Here is a 19105-nt window from a genome sequence, read left to right on the forward strand (position 1 = left end):
AAGAACCTTACCCAGACTGCAATAATCTCTGGGGGTCCACTTCCACGATGGGCATAACATGGAGAAAGAAATATTTCCCTTTGTCATTGTGACTATTGCATTCTCTGGTGCTGATGTTGAAGAAATAGTACAAAAACTCATCAGTATCCTTCAGTTCTGTTAGTCAAAAGTGTTTCTGTTTTTTTCCTTTCCTTTAAAATTAAGATTGACTCTAACATAGAAATTGTGACACTTTATACCAAGTTTCCATCTGAAGCCACACAGCTTGGTTTTCTTTATACACACATACACATATATTTGGAAACTTTTTAGTGGTAAAGAAATAGGTTTAAACCCAAAAAAGAGTATGTCATTTTTCCATCTGGCTACCTTAGGCTAAGAGAAAAATAAGATTGATTTCAGAAGCCATGGATTTTAATTTCTCTTGCAGCAAAGAAGTAGTAGACACTTCATACAAATGAAGTCAAATTCGAAACCACTAAGATCTTCATTTCTTCAGTTAAATATATTAGATATTTGTGTTTTTTATATGTATAGAAGTTAATTAAGGTGGCAAATTATGTAGTTCTGGTAACTAGAGACAGTGGGGAGCAGTAGAAGGAATGAGGGGCTGAATTCCCTTTAAAGGTCTCATGTGAATATTTATAATGATTACATAAGAATGGCCCTTAAACTCAGGCTGACTTGAGTTCAAGGCAGCCCCACTGAATGTTACACGTGTCTTAGACTTCACCTCACTAAGTCTTAGTTTCCTTGCCTGTTGTATGTGGCTGAAATAGTATCTACTACAAGATTATTGGGAAGATTAAATGATAATCCACGTAGAGTTTCTCACACAGTGTCTGACACATAGTAATTGCTCTACAGATGGTATCTATGATTAATATTCAACTCAGTTCAGTGATCTTCAGCAAGTCCTTTAATTCCTTTAACTTTTGGCTTCACTATCTGTAAAGCAAGAATATTTACCTGCCTATGAGAATGTGTCTTGAGACTTCTGAAAGTAAATAGTTAACTCAGTTGGGCAGGCACAGCATGACACAATTAGAAAACTTTAAGCGGTGATATGTAATCAAGTGTTGGCCTGTGATGATTGAATAGATTCAGAGAAAGGCAGCTATAGACATTCAGGGAAAGGAAAGACTATTATGGCCTAAAGTTGGAGGGCAGTCCATATACAGTAGGAGGCCTTCAGATGAGCCTTGAAGGAAAGACAGGATGTGGCTGGGAGAATTGAATCCTCCTCCCATTGGCCACTCTGACTGCCTAATCTTTGCTGTGTGTCTCCTTTGGTAACAGGCGGAACTGATTGGAAGCCTCACCCACAAGCTTGAGACCCTCCAGGAAGCAAAGGGGAGTCTGCAAATGGACATCAAGCTCAATAACGCCTTGGGAGAAGAGGTGGAGGCTTTGATCAGTGAGCTTTGCAAGCCAAATGAGTTTGACAAGTACAAGATGTTCATCGGGGACTTGGACAAGGTGGTGAACCTGCTGCTCTCGCTCTCGGGGCGCCTGGCCCGCGTGGAGAATGTCCTTAGTGGCCTTGGTGAAGATGCCAGTAATGAAGAAAGGGTAGGTGGCCTAGCAATTCAGTTCAACAGCTTTTCCCTCTGAGCCCATGTACACAGAGAAATACAATTAGATACAATCCCTTCTCTCGAGAAGATTACAATCTGGGGCAAGAAGAAAGTCCAATGTATTGATAACCAGGAAAGAGAAGGCAGCATCTTCCATGCCAAGATGTAATGCTGACACTGCAGATTCAGGGAACACTTAGGAAAGTAAAAACACGGGTACCAGCGTTCTTTCCTTCCTTTCTACCCCAGAAAAGATAAAAGCATGCTGGGGGGTGACCTTCAAAAAGGAGAGGGGGACAACAAAACCACTGGGGATGAGGAGAGGGCTCAGGAACAGTAGATCAGGTACCAGGGAACCTGCAGTTCTCAAGGGCTGCAGACACTCGATGGGGATGCACCCAGGTATCGCCACTGCACCCCGTACTGGAAGGAATTGGACAACAGTGGTGGTAACACTGGATAAAATTCAAGGACGTCCTCTGTGACAGGTGCTCTGGACTTAAACATTTTAGATGTGGTCTCACTGAATCCTCACAACAGGCCAGTAAGTGACAGAGCCAGACACAAGCAATCCTGCTGCACACCCCAAGCCTTACTCACCTCACTGAACTTAATTCTATTGCCACAGAACATTCTTCGCCTACTCGCACATGCTTACTGGGTGTCTGCTGTGTGCCACTGACTGGTCTGGGTACTTGGGACATATCTGTGAACAAAAGAGACAGATCCCTGCTCTCGTGGAACTAACTTGTCAAGAGAAGTCAGACATAAACGTAGCTATAACATATATGCCAGTAGGGATAAGTGCGCCAGCCTTCAAGAGGCTCCTTTGTTTTCTGACTCCTTCTCCTGTCTACAGCTCTCTCTCTTTAAGTGCTATCAGGGATTTCCTAATTATTTCTTCTAATACATGACATTGAAAGGAAAGTTGTTTTTCAAATAACGTAAAAGGACTGTCACTGCGTACCCAGGAACTTTCTGCAGCTCTACTCCTAGCGAGTGCCCTCCTTATGTAAATGTGCAGAGCCTTAGCTTCCGCTTCTAGAAATTGTCTAATAGTACCTGCCTCAAAAGAGTTGTTCTTTCTTCTTTCCACTTGGCAAACAGCAGATGAGAACCTGTAATGTATCAAGTACTGTGTGTGCTAGGGATGAACACTGGCTAACGCATGGGCCCCGCCCTCCAGGAACCCACCGTAGAGTGAGGAAAACCAGTATGGAAGTAGTGAACGTATCCAATATGCTGCAGCACAGCGACAAACTCAGAGCCGAGAAACATGTCTCAGGTGGTGGGGTGAAGCCAGGAAATGCTTCACACAAGTGGTATTTGATAGAGTCTAGGAGAATAATTGTAGGTAGGCTGAGTGGAAGGGCTTCACCATTTAAATCCTATCATGGACAAAGAAAGACCATGGCATGTTCAAAAACTGATTTGCATATTGCTGGTATGTCTAGAACACACTGATTGCTTAGTTTTTAAAAATAGCAAATTATAGGAAATATTAGAAAAGTATGTAGTCAGGTATCAGACAAGAAGTAAATGGCTCGATCAAAAGGGATATTCAAAACACCAAAACAAAACAAACAAACAAAAAAGAATTGATTAAAAAATGGGCAGAGGGCCAAAATAGACATTTCTCCAAAGAGGACATACAGATGGCCAACAGACACATGAAAATATGCTCAATATCACCAATCAACAGGGAAATGTAAATTAAAACCACAATGAACTACCACTTCATACCTGTCAAAATGGTTATCAACAAATCAACAGACAACAAGTGTTAGGAGGTAGAGGAAAAGGAACCCTCATGCCTTGTTAGTGGGATTGTAAATTGGTGCAGCCACTATGGAAAACAGTATGAAGGTTTCTCAAAAAATTAAAAATAGAACTACCATAGGACCTAGCAGTCCGACTTCTGGGTATTTATCTAAAGAAAACCAAAACATCGATTTGAAAAGATATGTGCATCCTTTTATTCATTGTGGCATTATTCACAATAGCCAAGATATGGAAGCAACCTAAGTGTCCTTCAACAGACATATGGATAAAGAGGTGGTACATATATACAATGGAATATTACTCGGCCATAGGGAAAAAAAAGAATGAAATCTTGCCATTTTCAACAACATGGATAGACCTAGAGGGTAGTGTGCTAAATGAAATAAATCAGAAAGACAAATACCTTATGATTTCACCTATATGTGGAATCTAGAAAACAACAAAGGAGAGGTCTTCAGTGAAGGTGTGGAAAAGATTAAGAGCGACCAAGAAGGAATGAGGCAGCCCCCCTGTCCCCTACATGGTTAGCATCAGTGGGGAAGCCACTTCTACCTCTAGACCTAGAGGAGCAACAGGAAGAGGGCTTTTATCAGAACTACAGCTGTTGCTATCCTACAGCACTGCAGCCCTGGTGAGAGAATGCAGCCACCATCACCTGGCAAGGACAGAGTCAGGGATAAAAGCCCCCATTTCTTTCTCCTCCTACCCTCCAGTCTCCTGCCCATGACTCCCATTGGCCAAACCCAGAAGGCAAGGGAGCCCAGTTGATGCAGCTGCAGAGTTCAGTTTTCCTATGCACAGACCAGGGCTGAGAAAAATAAATCTGGAGTGGTAAACAGTATCCAGTGCAGAAAACAGTCACATAGACCCTCTATGTCATACTTTATAAAGACTTTGGATTTTAGCCTGTGGGCCAGGAAGAACCATAAACTAATTTCATGACAGTCAGCCTAGGGTGGGGTTAGAATGATGCTTACAGTTAGGAGACATTTCAATAGTCTAGCAAGAAGGCTTAGGCTGTTAATTTAGGCAGTTATCTTGAGGATAGAGAATAGAGAATGAATTTGAATTAGCAGGGTGTCTTAGAGGAGAGGATGGGTAGAACAACAGATAATTCCAAATTTCCTGTTTGGCCACTTGGGTAGATGCTGCAGGTATTTAAAATAGGAACAGTGGAGCAATTTTTAGTTAGGAGCAGAGGAGTTGTACCAGAATTGAATTCAACTGAATACTTATTGCAAGTATACACTCTTAAATACAAGTGCTTGCTCACCTGCAAAACTCTACATCAGGATTAGTTTTTGTAACGATTAGTGTTTAAGAAACTGAAAGTACCAATAGGAATGAAAAAAGAATAAGTGGTTCAATAAATACCAAATTCAAGATAATAGTTACCAATGAGGGGATGGAGGGGGAAAAGAGGGACTGGGAGAAGTATATAAAAAGCTTCAACTGAACATGTAATTTTTAAATTTTTAATCTGAAGCAAATATGAAAAATGTTCATGTTGAAATTCGGTACTGTGAATGATGGATACTCGAGTATTACACTGTTCTCTACATATTTCTGGTGTTTAAAATATTTCATAATTTTTTTAAGGATGAGGAAGAAGGTCTCACTTTTTAACACATCTCTACAGTATTTTGACCGTCGTCTTCATTCAAAATCAATTCTCAAGGGGTTTTTTTAGGTTTGGTTTCTTTTTAGGTTTTTCTATTAGGGGAAGGAAGCCTATGCAAATGAAGGTATTTGTAAGATAAACCTATAACTTTGCACTTTTTTCCCCCCAGACATTATTATGTGAGATCTGACAGCCAAGTTTAAGGGAAGTTAAGGCAAAGACACATGAGCCTTTCATAACCCTACATAAACTAATTTGTATTGAGGTATATAGTTGAATAATCTTATTCCAGATTAATTTGCATTTTAATATTTCTCAGTCTTTTGGCCTGAAAAATCTGAATGGTTAAATATAAAAGGTTTTAAAATTTTTAAATGACAATCATTATATGTCAGCATGTTAGATTAAAAAAAAACCACATTAAAGATTTTCATAAAGTAAATTAGCCCTAAAGACAACATGCTACCTCACCATTGGGTTTGTAGAATAAACTCTTAGAATATGAAATCGCCATCATTGTTAAATAGAATTTCTATTATGTTAGATTCAGAAGTGTGAAGAGAGACCTGGAAAATAGAAACTAATTTCTTTAGAGAGGGTAAATGATGTTCCCATTGTTGACTGTGGATTAGAACAGAGGTTCTCAAACTTTAGCTGCAAAAGAATCACCTAGAAGGGTCGTTATGTTAAACCATAGATTTCTAGGCCCCACCTTCAGAGCTTTTGATTCAGTGGGTGGAATGGGGCCTGAAAATTTGCATTTCTAGCAAGTTCTCAGCTGCTGCCGCTGCTGGTCTGCACTTTGAGAACCACTGTAAATGTAAACACTTGATGACTGGCCTTTTTTTCCCCTTCAGTTTTTTTATGGTCATAAACTACACATAAAATTTGCCATCTTAACCATTTTAAAGGCTGCAGTCTAGTAATATTCAGTACATTCATATTGTGAATCCATTTCCAGAACTCTTTTCATCTTGCAAAACTGAACCTCTTTACTCATTAAACAATAACTCACCATTTCCACATCCCCTAGTCCCTGGCAACCACCATTCTGCTCTGTCTCCATGATTTTGACTACTCTGTGAACCTCATCAGTAAAATCATTGACTGTGCTTTTAAGTATAGAAGCCTAAAGTCAAGTCATGACCCCAGCCAATGTAAGGTAACCTCTCTCAAATGAAAGCTGCCACATGACTTTACGAGTTAGAAAAACATATATTCAACAGAAGGGTAATGAACTGATTCTCAAAAAAAATGAAGTCTCCTTCAGAGTGCCAGTTGAAATAGAAGCTTGGATACTTTGCAATCCTGTCAAAGGTGTCTTTGCAGCCAGTTTGGCTCTTTCCTTCCGTCCCCTTGCCCTCTGCTCATTGCTTGTGTCGCCCTGACAGAGCTCTCTGAATGAGAAGAGGAAGGTCCTGGCAGGGCAGCACGAAGATGCCCGGGAGCTCAAGGAGAACCTGGACCGAAGGGAACGCGTGGTGTTGGACATTCTTGCCAATTACCTTTCGGAGGAGCAACTTCAGGATTACCAGCATTTTGTGAAAATGAAGTCAACACTCCTCATTGAGCAGCGAAAGCTGGACGACAAGATCAAACTGGGCCAGGAGCAAGTCAAGTGTCTGCTGGAGAGTCTGCCCTCGGACTTCATTCCCAAGGCAGGGGCCCTGGCTCTGCCCCCAGACCTCACAAGTGAAATGGCTCCTGTCGGGGGATGTACTTTCAGTGGTACTTTTCCAACGTTAACCTCTCCACTTTAACCTCTTCTAAAATACCCAACCAAAAGATCACCCTTTCTTTCAACACTATTTAATCTGAAAAAAATGTTTCAGTAAAAAAACACTGTTTAAACTATCTGGGTTTGGGGGGATTTTCTGGATAAAAGGAAAATACCTATTTTTTTCCTTCTCACCCTTCACGATTGATTTTCTGAGAGCTTGAATGCTGCTGGGAACTTACCCCTTTCTATTATTACTTTGTAGTAAGAAGACAATTAATGAAACTGTGAGAACTGATTGGAGGGTGTTTGATTTAGTTTTTAACAGGCTGAAGCAACAGATCAGTGTGTGTCACCCTCAGGAATATATCCACAGTGGCCTTCCTTGCTTGTGGGCAGTGAATCCTGATGACAGGTACAAGTACTCATTAATGAAGGGTCGGCGACATAAAGCCTTAAAAAGACACACACAGAAGAAAATTGTAAAACCTTGAACATTGTTATTTATATTTTAAAATGAAAAAGATCATTACGTTTGTGTGCTAACCACTTATTTGATTCTATTTTGTGGTGGACGTAGACAATTATGTTTGAGCTTTGTATTTTGTGAAAACCTTAATGAAATGAAGATTTCCAAAGATAGTCGCATTGAGCATGGAGACTTGTTTTTTCTTAAACTCTTGGCTTGTCTGCTTTATTTTTAGGAACACGAGAAACCCTCCACACTTGTATTACACTGAGTAAGGGGGGATCCCAGTTTCTACTGCTGACAGTCCTCACACTCTGCCTCTGCAACCAGCAGGAACATATACACTTCCCGCAAAGAAGGCTTTAGGCAACAGGGCTCTGGCATCATTTCCTAAGGCTTCAGGTCATTATCACTGTGGTGGGGAGATGCAGCTAAATTTCACTAACAAAAATGGCAGTTCCCAACCTGTATGACAAGAGAAGGTCAGAAACCAAGACAATTCAAAACTGAATTAATGCTGTCCTTCTATGTGGGATTTGGGCTAAATACAGCCTATTTAGTGAGATAGATTGTTAGGCTGTCTTAAAGATGCTTTTTTAAGTTTGTTTGTTTGTTTTTTTAATGTCAAATTTATCAACCACCATTAAAAATTCCCTCAACATCTGAAGACTGATTTTGCGCTATCATGCTTCAGTAGTTACTTCTTACGGGGTACTCGAGAGCCCAAGCTGTAAGTCTATTAAAACAGACTGAAACGATGGGAGGAGGTTAGGGCCAGAGGCCAGGCTATGGTGACAGCTACTGGAGATGGCAACGGTCTAATACTTTGAGCAGCCTAGGCTGTGATTTTATGTTGTTTTCACATATACTTGTTCCGTGGCTGATGGCCACCACTGCTGATATGGGCTCAAAGTACTATAGCAACCAGTCCTAGAGAACTGGAGAGTAAAATTTGTATGAGGGAACCAAATGCCTCTTTTTCCTTAGTACATTTTAATTACTGAATGAAGTTTATCTTCTGATTAAGAACTTAAAAACTGTAATTTTGGTCCCCAGTATAGATGTCTTTTGAGGAACTTAGAACCCATAGGCCACCCAGACGCTTCTTATAAGCAATCAACCAAAGCCTTTGCTTTGCTCTTTGGTTATATACTCACTACCTGACTCCACTGATAGAGTAAGATAGCACATTGGTTTCCCAGGAATGTTTTCAAAAGCTACTTGCACATCTGGGGGTCCCATTTCCCAGGGTATTAGTGGAACCAGTGACAGCATTCAACAGCCACATTGCACGGTCCTTTTGAAGTAGAGAGAGAGTTCATCTGACATTTCATCAGACTTAGGCCAACACAGGAGCCTGAAATCAACTCCACTTGGTAATTAACTAAGTGACAAATTGCATCAGATCAGGTTGAAGCCAGCTAGTAAATGTCCTCAGCTGTTCTTGATGAAAGTGCTCAGAGGGATTCTAGGGCTCCCCATTCCTAACTCATCAAAATTATTCTTAAGGATTTGATTGGGAACATTTTGCACATTCAGTCTTTTTAAATCACTTTTCTAATTTATACATGTCAAAGTGACCCCTGAAGCTTGGGGCCCTCCTGGGACAGTCTCCCTTCTTTTGCTCCACTGAAGTGTTCTGTTATGTGAAATGAGGGAGATGCCAAGTGTGATTCTGAAATCTTAATTCTCAGGTAGATGTGATATTTATTGTAACAGGACTTGACCTCCGTGCTCTGACGAGACAAAACCACTAACCTAATTTTCAGGCTAACTTTTGAATGCCTTTAGCTAGAAAATAAGCTTATTCTTTATCCTGTTTCTATTTTGCATTCTTTCCCCACTGTTTAAAAAAAAAAAAAAAAATCATCTATAGTCGAAGCCATCCTTTTTCCTCCCAACAATATCCTCTCAACCAAGATCAGGAGCGGAGCAACCATGATGAGCATAGTGTTGGTCAAGATTTCAGGACACACATGACATCGAGAATGTTCAGTCAATAATCATCCCTGTGAATGTGATTATTTCAGAAATACATGTTCCATCAGAAATCAGGTGAGAGAGGGATGGCCTTGCAACAATCCAAAGCTGAGACCAAGAAACTTGCCTAGTTCCAAGAAAGGACAGTGTCCTGCAACAAAACTGGGAGGCCTCCAACTTCCTGGGCCACTTGAGAAGTTACTGGGCACGCTGCTACATGTCAGTTGACTCAGCCTTTTCTCATGCTGTTTTGTTCCTTGTGGCCACTTAACCCCAAAGAATGCAAGGAGGATCCAAAGTGAAAGTGTCTGAGTCTCTCTGAGAGACACTGTCGAAACCAAACATTTTTTCCTTTGCTCCAGGGGAACATTTTAGGTTTGGTTTTGCATGACTGGTTTTCAAATTTGAAGATTAGCAAGTTGGGTCAACTCCTAAGAATCCGTGCCTGCCTGCTGACTTGGGAGTGAGGGCTGAACTGAGGGCGTGTAGGGTGTCTAAAGGAGACACAAGAGAAACCAGCCTGGGATATCCCACTTTTCCTATGATTCCATTGTTAATATCTAAGTTAAAATCACTTCTGAGTTTAAACATTAGATCATGACTGACCCTACTGTGAACTCTAAAATGGGTATTTTATTCAAACACCTTTTACTAAGATGTTGGGTTTTTCTATGGATACTTCGGAAAATGTTGGCTTTTTATTCTTGTATGTTTCCAAATTTGCTTCTCTTTAGTTTAATTTTCCATGATATTATTGGCTCTATTCTGTTAGATGGGAATTATTTTTTTCTTTTTTAGAACAGCATGAGTTTTATTCACCTTACTACAGGCAAGTAAAAAAGAACTTCAGCCAGAAATAACTTCTTCATCTTCAGCAAGTGGCCAGGCATTTTTCATGAAGGCGCCATTCCATACAGAAATAGTTTATTGAGGACAAGGTATTCATTGCTGTCATAACTGGGATGACACATGAGTTAAGATGATAAAGACCATTTTAATATCGGAAAGGGACACATGTACAGTTCTCTTATGTCTAAATAAAACCTATCTTATGGGAGGCTCATTCAGATACAAAATCGTGGCTTCTCAAAGTGCGGGCAACATACTCTGTGCATCAGAATTGTAGGCATGCTAGTAAAAAAGGCCAGTTGCTGGGACATGACCAAGTAGGCTGGGAATCTGCATCTTAACAAGTTCTCCGTGTTATTCTGATACACTTTCACATTTGAGAGCCACCGACATAAAATCATTTGTACCATTTCTATTGTTATGATCACAGTAAAATGAGCATAAATAATCACAGAAATTCAAACAAGCCCTGTCATGTTTACGCTCATTACATTATTATGAATTAATATTGTCCCCACTTATTTATATAATCCCCACGGCTGTGATATGGGTTTCTTTTCCATGCTCACTCTCTCCTAGATCTGTTTTAAATTTAAACAAGCTGAGCACTTAATCAGGCTCAACTGCACTAATTATTCTTCCTCAAAAGGAATCAATGCAATGTCTGTAATTTGAAGTTCTGCCATATTTGCACTAACCTGAAATCATGACTGACTTTCTCAGTACTCAGATTTCTGTTGCTTCATCACAAGTCTCCTGCTACATATGAGTTAGAATTTCTCTTGGCATCGATTTGACAGCCTAGCTAATGAAACAAAAATGTTAATTTCCTTTGAGAAGTGAAAGGAGCTATCGCCCAATTTCAAAACCCTAAAATCAAAATTAGGCAAAAGAAAAGCTGCAGATGAAGAATCTGTCTCATTTATTCCTACTTCATTCTATAAATTCCTCTCTATAAGTGGGAAAGCAGCTGCATTTCTTGCTAAAACATCAGTCTCGCTATTGCTTTACACAGTGGGTTGAACAGGGGAAGTTTAATAAAGAATTATTCAATTCTGTTAAAATGAGTGACAATAAGATATAAATAAATTAGATATGATACGCAGGAGCCCAGGGAGAGTACCCTAGGAAAGATCAACTTGGAAAGGTCCCCCACCCCAAGGCTGGGGTTCAGACCTTGAAGAACTCAGTCCACTGACAGCAGAGAAGTTTGTTGGTTTGCCCAGTACAGAACAGGTCTGCAGTCCCTGAGCAAACAGGAAGCAACCCTCCAGGGCACAAGCCAACCCTCCTGAGAGTAAGCGTGGGGTGCAATCAGTCAGCAACCAATAGGAAAACCCTCTGAACTGCAGGTGATTTGAATAGGGGAGCAGGCGTTGGCCGAATGCCTTCGGGGCCTTGATGCAAGCCAGAATCATCAGGGTGCGGGTTTCTAGTCCGCGTGGCTGGGAGAAGGTTTTCTCCTGCTGAGGCTGCAAGGTCACCAAGGCAACCCAGTGCTTGGGGCAGGACTCCATCAGCTGTCCTCACACCCACACCACTTATGCACCAGGCAGCTGCCCAGGCAGCAAGAAAGTCCTTTCCTTCCTCCTGCCCCTCCAGCGCCCTCTACTGAGAAAGCTTAACATGCTCTCTGTAAAGGGAAGGCAGAACTCTAAAGCCACTCTGTCCACTATCACAGAACATATGCTGAAGAGCAAATGTGGAGCTAAGAGGCAATAAATTGATAATTGGCCCAGATTTACTCTCCTAGATTTTAATCCTAGCATTATCTTCTGGTATTATAAAGAATTTTGTAGTTGTTCATTCTGGAAGAACAATTTCTCTAACAATTTAAAAAAAAAAAAAGCCTATCAAAAGGACAACTTACATCTCTTGAAAGAGGTGTCAAAAGGGACACAATTTTTTAAATGTGCTTCATTCACCCATATTCATCAAAGTACCTAAAGCAATAGATGTAGATTGAGGCCTGTTTAAGAGCACGGGTAAGTTTTGTATCTGTCCATCTCTCTGCCTAGCTCTGCCTCTGTAGACCTGTGTCTCTTGGTATGTCTCTTGGTATGTCCCCACGTGAATACCTTCCTGTCTCCGTGTGTGTGCTTTTCTCTAAACCTCCACAGCTATCATCTTCCTGTTCTTTTATTCCCATAATGATTTCAATTATATTCTTTATATTTTTTGTGAGGCAAGGGAAAGTGATAGGATAAAGTGGGAATGAATGAAGAACTAGAAGAGAAGACCTGTGAGTAAAGTCAAGACTGTTTTTCATTTGGGAAAAAAATTAAGAATTTCACCTCATTCAAGCTAAAAAGGGGGATATCTAATGGAAGACTTTGCAATATGTTTAAATATGTATAATAGTAAAAGAGAGCTACATATTTTCCTTCTCTAATTTGAACAGAATATAAGTATTGACTTGGTTTTGTGGTAATAGGAACTGAGTGGGCTGAGTTCTTCAAGAAACAACTCAACAGAGGGCTCATAGATACTCAAGTAAGAACTTAAAAACATTAATCTTCGTGACAAAAGAAAAAACAGAATTCAGTTCCATCTACTATGAAATGGTTTGGGAGCAAACGTATTAAAAAGCAGGAAGACAGTCTCATATCCCTTCCAGGAACTAGGATTCTGTGCAAGAAGAGAGGTAGAAAATGAACTTTAGCTTATATAAAGATACATTTTCCAAATTTACTCAAAAGGTTTAAAAATGAGTTTAATAATAAACTCAGTTTAATAATGCATCACTGAATGTGTTTTGATGTTATTTAAAACTCTGAGGAAACTTCCCCGAATCAAGGAATAATTGTTTAATTTAAAATCCTGAATAGACATATATCTTCACATTGAGAATGCAAAGCCTTTTCCTCCTTCTCTTTTTCTCTTAAAAAAATAAAAATAAAAAGTATTCCCTGACCTTTTCTACAAATCTTACTGAACAATAAATTTTGAAGCTGATACAACAAGGTTTAAGGACAAATTGTAAGGCCTTCTTGCGAATGTCAGTTAAAAGTTTACTAAGGAATAATGTGCTTAGGAATAAGGAACTAAGGAAATATTTCAAGATGTGTTTAGTATGCCTCCACAGGTAGGAGAGTAGCATCCTTAGGAGGTACAGCAGGAAATACGCGTGTTCATCATTACTATGGGTACTTAAATATGCACATTGGCATGGCCTACTGAGGAGGTATATGATATACCCGCTAACAAAAGTAGAACCTCAGTTCTTAAATCAAATTGATCAGAAATTAGTGGAAGGACTCCCGTCCAGAGTGCATTAATACAAATGTGCATGACACATGAATACAAATTAGCAATGAAATGACAACCCAATGTGTAAAACTTGGCAAAAGAATTAAACAGACATTTCACAAAGAATGATATATGAATAGTCAATAAGCACATGAAAAGGTGATGGACATCTTTAAATTGTCAGGGAATACAAATTTAAATCATAATACATTCCATTACTCACTCGCTAGAGTGACTAAAATCAAGTACTGGTGAGTATGTGGGGCGAGTGGAATTCTTATGTGTTGCTAGTGAGTATGTATCTCACTTTGGAGAACTGTTTGGTAGGTTTTTACAAAATTAAAAATATTTACCCTATGACCTAGCAATTCTACTTTTAGGCGGTTACTTTAGAGAAATGAAAATACATCTTCACAAAAAGATTTGCACAAGAATGTTCATATCAGCTTGAATCATTATAGTCAAAAAACTGAAAACAACCCAAATTTCTATCAACAAGTTAACAGACAACCAAATGTAGTACATTAATACAATATAATACTATCCATCAACATAATGAACTACTGATACATGTTACAACATTGATGAAAACCAACATATTAAGCAGAAGAAATTACAAAAAACACATACTGTATGATCCCATTTATATCAACTTCTAAAACAGGCGAAACTAACCTATAATGGTAGAAATGAGAAAGTGGTTGCCAGGGGAGAGAGGGAAGGTAACTGCTTGCTATTGAACAAAAAAGAACTTTCTGGGATGATAGAAATACTCTATCTTGCTTTGAGTGGTGGTTTCATAGGTATATGAAATTGTCAAAATTCATCAAAATAAATATTTAAGATCTGTGCATTACACTGATTATTAATTATACCTCAATTTTAAAAAATAGTAGGAAGGAAAAGTGAAAAACAAGGGCAAACTAGTTATTTGATATTGATTAAACAGGTAACTGGTTTTAATCATTCATTTAATTATTAGAGATGCTGAAGATAGAAAGTCCCAGGGATCTTTGTCATAGCTAGGTTATAGGCTAAGCTTCTGTAACAAATAAATTTTTAAAAATACAGGGTCTAGGTCAAGATGGTGACATAGGAGGCTCCTGAACTCACCTCCTCCCACAGACACTGAATCTACAGCCACATATAGAACAACTCCCTCTGAAAACGATCCAGAAACTAGCTGAGCTACTTCTATGTATCAGGTAAGTGAGAAAAAACACACATGCACACACACATCCCATAATGGGTAGGAGAGGCCAAGACGCAATCCCGCCAAACCCCACCGGGGGCATAGTAACACACAGGTGGGAAAGAACTCCCAGCTCCCAGTTTCTTCCTGAGAACCAAAGGGATTGGGACACATTCGGTGCCCCAACTTTTAAGGCTTACACCTGAGAGATGAGCCCCTAAAACATCTAGTTCTGAAAGCCAATGGAGTTTCATCCACAAAATCCACAAAACTACAGCGAACTAAAAAACAGTTCTTAACGGGCTCACAGACTCACTGTAGCTAGCCCCCCAGGGCACAGCACAGAGGCAGTGGACAGAAAAGCCCAGTCTTTTTGTGAAACAGGCCTATTTGCAGATCTTAAAAGCTGTGGCCTGAGGGTCAGCTTTCTACTTTAACACACATGTACGGTGACTGCAATCCTCTCCAGAGGACGGAGAGGCCAATAGGTACCATCTTTGTGCCCTCCCTTTGCCCCAGCCCAGGTTGCCAGTGTCTCCACAAAAGAAGCTTAAGAAGAAGTCTGGCAGCCCAGCTTTTGTGGCTGCTACCCAGAGGATACATCCCTTGATAGCCTGGCTCTGGGGGGCAGCAGGGCTTGTGTTCACAAGTTCAGGCAATCAGCCTAGAGCTCAGCACAAAGGGAGCAGACAGAAATGCTCATCTCCCAGTCTTCCCTAGAAAGAGGTATATTTGCAAACTTTAAAAGCTGTTGCCTGAGGGTCCAGCTTCCAATGGGCCTGCATCTAGGTGCTGAGATTCTTCTCTTTGAGACACTGCCAAGTCTTGGCACATCTTCAACTACTGGGAGCCACTAAGAACAAATAAAGCTGCTTGGACAATCACAAAAGTTTGAGAGACAACCAAGAGCTAAGGCAGGGTTGAACAATGAGTTTTATCTCCTACATGAGGCCAGTCCTTTACAACTAGGAGAGGTACCTGTTTTATCTAATCCACAGAAAACAACACAGAGTTAAGAAAATAAACAAAGGACTATGTTCCAAAGAAAAGAAAAAAATAAAACCCTAGAAAAAGACTGGAGATAAAATGGAGATAAGTGATTTACCTGATAAAGAGGTCAAAATAATGGTCAAAAATATGCTTCTGATATCAGAGAACAATACATAAATAAAGAGGAAGGATCTAAGCATACCACTACAGAAAATTATCAAAAGAAAGAGCAAGAGAAGAAAAATACAGAATTACAAAACAGCCAGAAAACAATGAACAAAATGGCAATAACAATAACAAAATGGCAATGGAACTACATCAAACTAAAAATCTTCTGTACAGCAAAGGAAACCATTAAAAAAATGAAAAGTGCTCTTTTTCCATCTGGAACTATGGAGGGTACAGAAGAGAAGAAGAAGGTGTCTTCTGTACCAGAAACCCTTAAGAAAAAGTGAAGGAATTTCTCAGTGCTGAAGATCAAGCACCTGAGAAAGAAGTTTGCCCAAAAGAGCTTTGAAAGGCAAGGAGGACATTTATCTATGAAAAAGCTAGGCACTATCACAAAGAATATAGGCAGATGTACAGAACGGAGATTTGGATAGCTAGCATGGAAGAAAAGCTGGCAACTTCTGCATACCTGTGGAACCCAAATTAGCATTTGTCGTCAGGATCAGAGGCATTGATGATGTGAGCCCCAAGGTCCAAAAGGTGCTGCAGCTTCTTCGCCTCTGCCAGATCTTTAATGGCACCTTTGTTAAGCTCAACAAAGCCTCGATTAACATGCTGAAGATCCTGGAGCCGTACATTGCATGGGGATACCCAAACCTGAAGTCAATCAATAAATTGATCTACAAGCGTGGTTATAGCAAAATCAATAAAAAGCGAATTGCCTTGACAGATAACAAATTGATTGCTCGTTTTCTTGGTAAATATGGCATGGAAGATCTGATTCATGAGATCTCCACTGTTGGAAAACGCTTCAAAGAAGCAAATAATTTCCTGTGGCCCTTCAAATTGTCTTCTCCATGGGGTGGAATGAAGAAAAAGACCACCCATTGCATAGAAGGTGGAGATGCTGGCAACAGGGAAGACCAGATCAACAGACTTATTAGAAGGATGAACTAAGATATTGACCATAGTTATTTTTGTAATCTGGTCAGTTATTAAATGGTGCCTGTTTCAAACTGAAAAAAAAAAATGAATAGCAACCTACAGAATGGGGGAAAAATATCTGCAAACCACATAGCTGATAAGGGTTAATATAAAAAAAATATAAAGAACTCATACGACTCAAAAGCAAAAAAAAAAAAAAAAGCAAGCTAACCGATTAAAAATTGGCAAAGGAACTGAATAGAAATTTTTCCAAAGAAGACATACAAGTAGTGAACAGATACATGAAAAGATGCTCAACACCACCAATCATCAGGGAAATGCAAATGAAAACCACAATGAAATATCACCTCACACCTGTTAGAATGGCTATTATAAAAAAAAAAGACAAGAAAGAGAGTTCCACAGGAAGTTAAAAATAGAAGTAGCATATGATCTTGCAATTCCACTTCTGGATAGTTATGCAAAGGAAACAAAATCACTATCTTGAAAAGATACCAGCACCCCAAAACTCATTGCAGCATTATTTACATTAGCCAAGAAATGGAAACAACCTAAGTGTCTGTCCATCAATAGATGAATGAGTGAATGGGGTGGGTAAAATGGGTAAACGTGTTCAAAAGGTACAAACTTCTAATTATAAGACAAATAATCCTAGAGATGTACTGTACAGCATGGTAGCTACAGTTAACAACACCGTATAGTATATTTGAATGTTGCTAAGAGAGTAGATCTTAAAAGTTCTCATCGTAAGAAAAATATTATAACTGTGTGGCGAAGAATGTTGACTGAATCTATTGTGGTAATCAATTCTCAATATATACATATATCAAATAATTATGCTGTACACCTAAATCTAATACAAGTTATATGCCAGTTATATCTTTTTTTTAAAAGCTAGTTTTTAACAATGTTTTCAACTCTGAGTCAGCAAAAGAATCAGAAATCTATGTATAAAATAAGAAACTCTGCATAGATAATTTTAAATTGTTAATGACAGTCTCCAGTAGTGAGAAACAGCTATTGTACTCATTGCACTCTATACAGTTAAAAACTGTACTTAAAATACTTGCATGCTTATCTAATTTTTTTCATCTACTATGTTTTTTGGATGCCTACATAAGTGTAAATGTGCAGAGCACAAATACCATGTAGCTTAGGAACTACCTATATTTTCATTTGATATGATAGTGTTTTTAAATATTATGTTCTATTCCTTCTTATTACTGAATGAATAAGAAGACATTAATATGGGTTTGTAGCAGACATTGTTGAGTGACTACCCTAGTCACTCTCTCATTACTGTTTTCTGGCAGAGTTTTGGTATCAATTTCTCCTCCAGGATAAGGGGAAAATACTAGTTCTGTAATAATAATCCCTTTCTTATTGACAGTAATTGGTTTCGAATAGTCATAGGATCTAATTCTAGGCAGATAAACATAGGAGATATCTGACAGGTTATTTCTGGAAAAGCTTTCCTCAAAGATTCAAGGCATCATGAAGCATGAAGTGGAATCTTATCTTCTGTTGAATATTTCCTTGTCTGGATGTGATGCCTAGCTATGTCTTTCAAAAATGAATTATAATTTAACCATGGTGGAGCAGAAAGTTCTGAAGAATGTTGCACTTGAATGATGTTATAGAGCCGCTGAACCTATTGGCCTATTTCTCTTGTGAAAGACTAAATTTATTTTAAGACAGTTGCTTGAGGATAGATACTCTGTTAGTAATAATTGAAGATGCAAAGTCTTATAGGAGTTATCCAATTCAGATATGGACTTTAGGTAAATCATTTATTTTGAGGCATTGATATGGAGATTAACCTTATTTTCTATAAATTTTGATGTAGTTTGAGCATTAGAAATAAACTTGACACAAATATTTATGCTTCCTCAAATTGTTATATCATTGACTTAAGAAATTAACCTTCGAACCTGACATGTCAGTATACCTTCCTTTTTATAATGCATGAGATAAATTTTATTGGGTTAATTTAATTTATATTATTCATGGATCATTGTTACAATGTTAGTTGACAATATTTGGAGTGACATAAGAATCTTACCTTTGTTTGCTTTCAAATGATTAGCCTGGTAGCCTATGTGATTTGAATGTACTCCTTTACTGCTGAGATTAAATGTCATATTTTTTCATGTATTAAGATCACTCAAAGCTCCTGTTAAAAATTAATAAAAATATAATAACTGAACGAAGCTGTTGCCCAAAAAATGAAGTTTGAAATTTGATTCCAACCGCATTTTCTGTCAAACAAAAATATAAATACCCTTTGAAGAAATATATAACAGAAGGAGTTTCCAGGAGATATTATTTCCATCATCTAGGTTACAATCTAAAATTACTTAACATAGGGAAAAGCAGGAATTTTCTCAAGAGAAAAGACAATCAGTAAATACCGACCCTGAGATAACCCAAAGGCTGAAATTAGCACAAAAAGATTTTAAACTAGCTAGTATAACTATGCTCAGTGAAATAAAGAAAAATGTTCATTAATGAAGGCTTATAATGGACAATGAAAAAGGAAGTCCCAGCAGATAAATAAAAACTCTAA

At 38.8% G+C, this 19105-nt stretch overlaps 1 protein-coding gene and 1 pseudogene across 5 annotated transcripts in view; both read left to right on the forward strand.

Moving 5' to 3' along the window:
- SHROOM3 (shroom family member 3) overlaps positions 1-7833 on the forward strand; it is a 163705-nt gene extending 155872 nt beyond the window's left edge. For all 5 annotated transcript variants that reach the window (XM_011360570.2, XM_011360573.2, XM_011360574.2 and 2 more), the window contains 2 exons: positions 1300-1572; positions 6372-7833. In XM_011360570.2, coding sequence (XP_011358872.1) covers positions 1300-1572; positions 6372-6740 — 642 coding nt within the window. In that variant the 3' untranslated portion in view covers positions 6741-7833. The remainder of the gene's footprint in view (positions 1-1299; positions 1573-6371) is intronic.
- Positions 7834-8750: 917 nt separating this feature from the next.
- LOC105292368 lies at positions 8751-16671 on the forward strand (annotated as a pseudogene).
- The last annotated feature ends 2434 nt before the right edge of the window (positions 16672-19105 follow it).

Source organism: Pteropus vampyrus, unplaced genomic scaffold, assembly GCF_000151845.1.
Source record: "Pteropus vampyrus isolate Shadow unplaced genomic scaffold, Pvam_2.0 Scaffold56, whole genome shotgun sequence".
Classification (NCBI taxonomy): domain Eukaryota; kingdom Metazoa; phylum Chordata; class Mammalia; order Chiroptera; family Pteropodidae; genus Pteropus; species Pteropus vampyrus.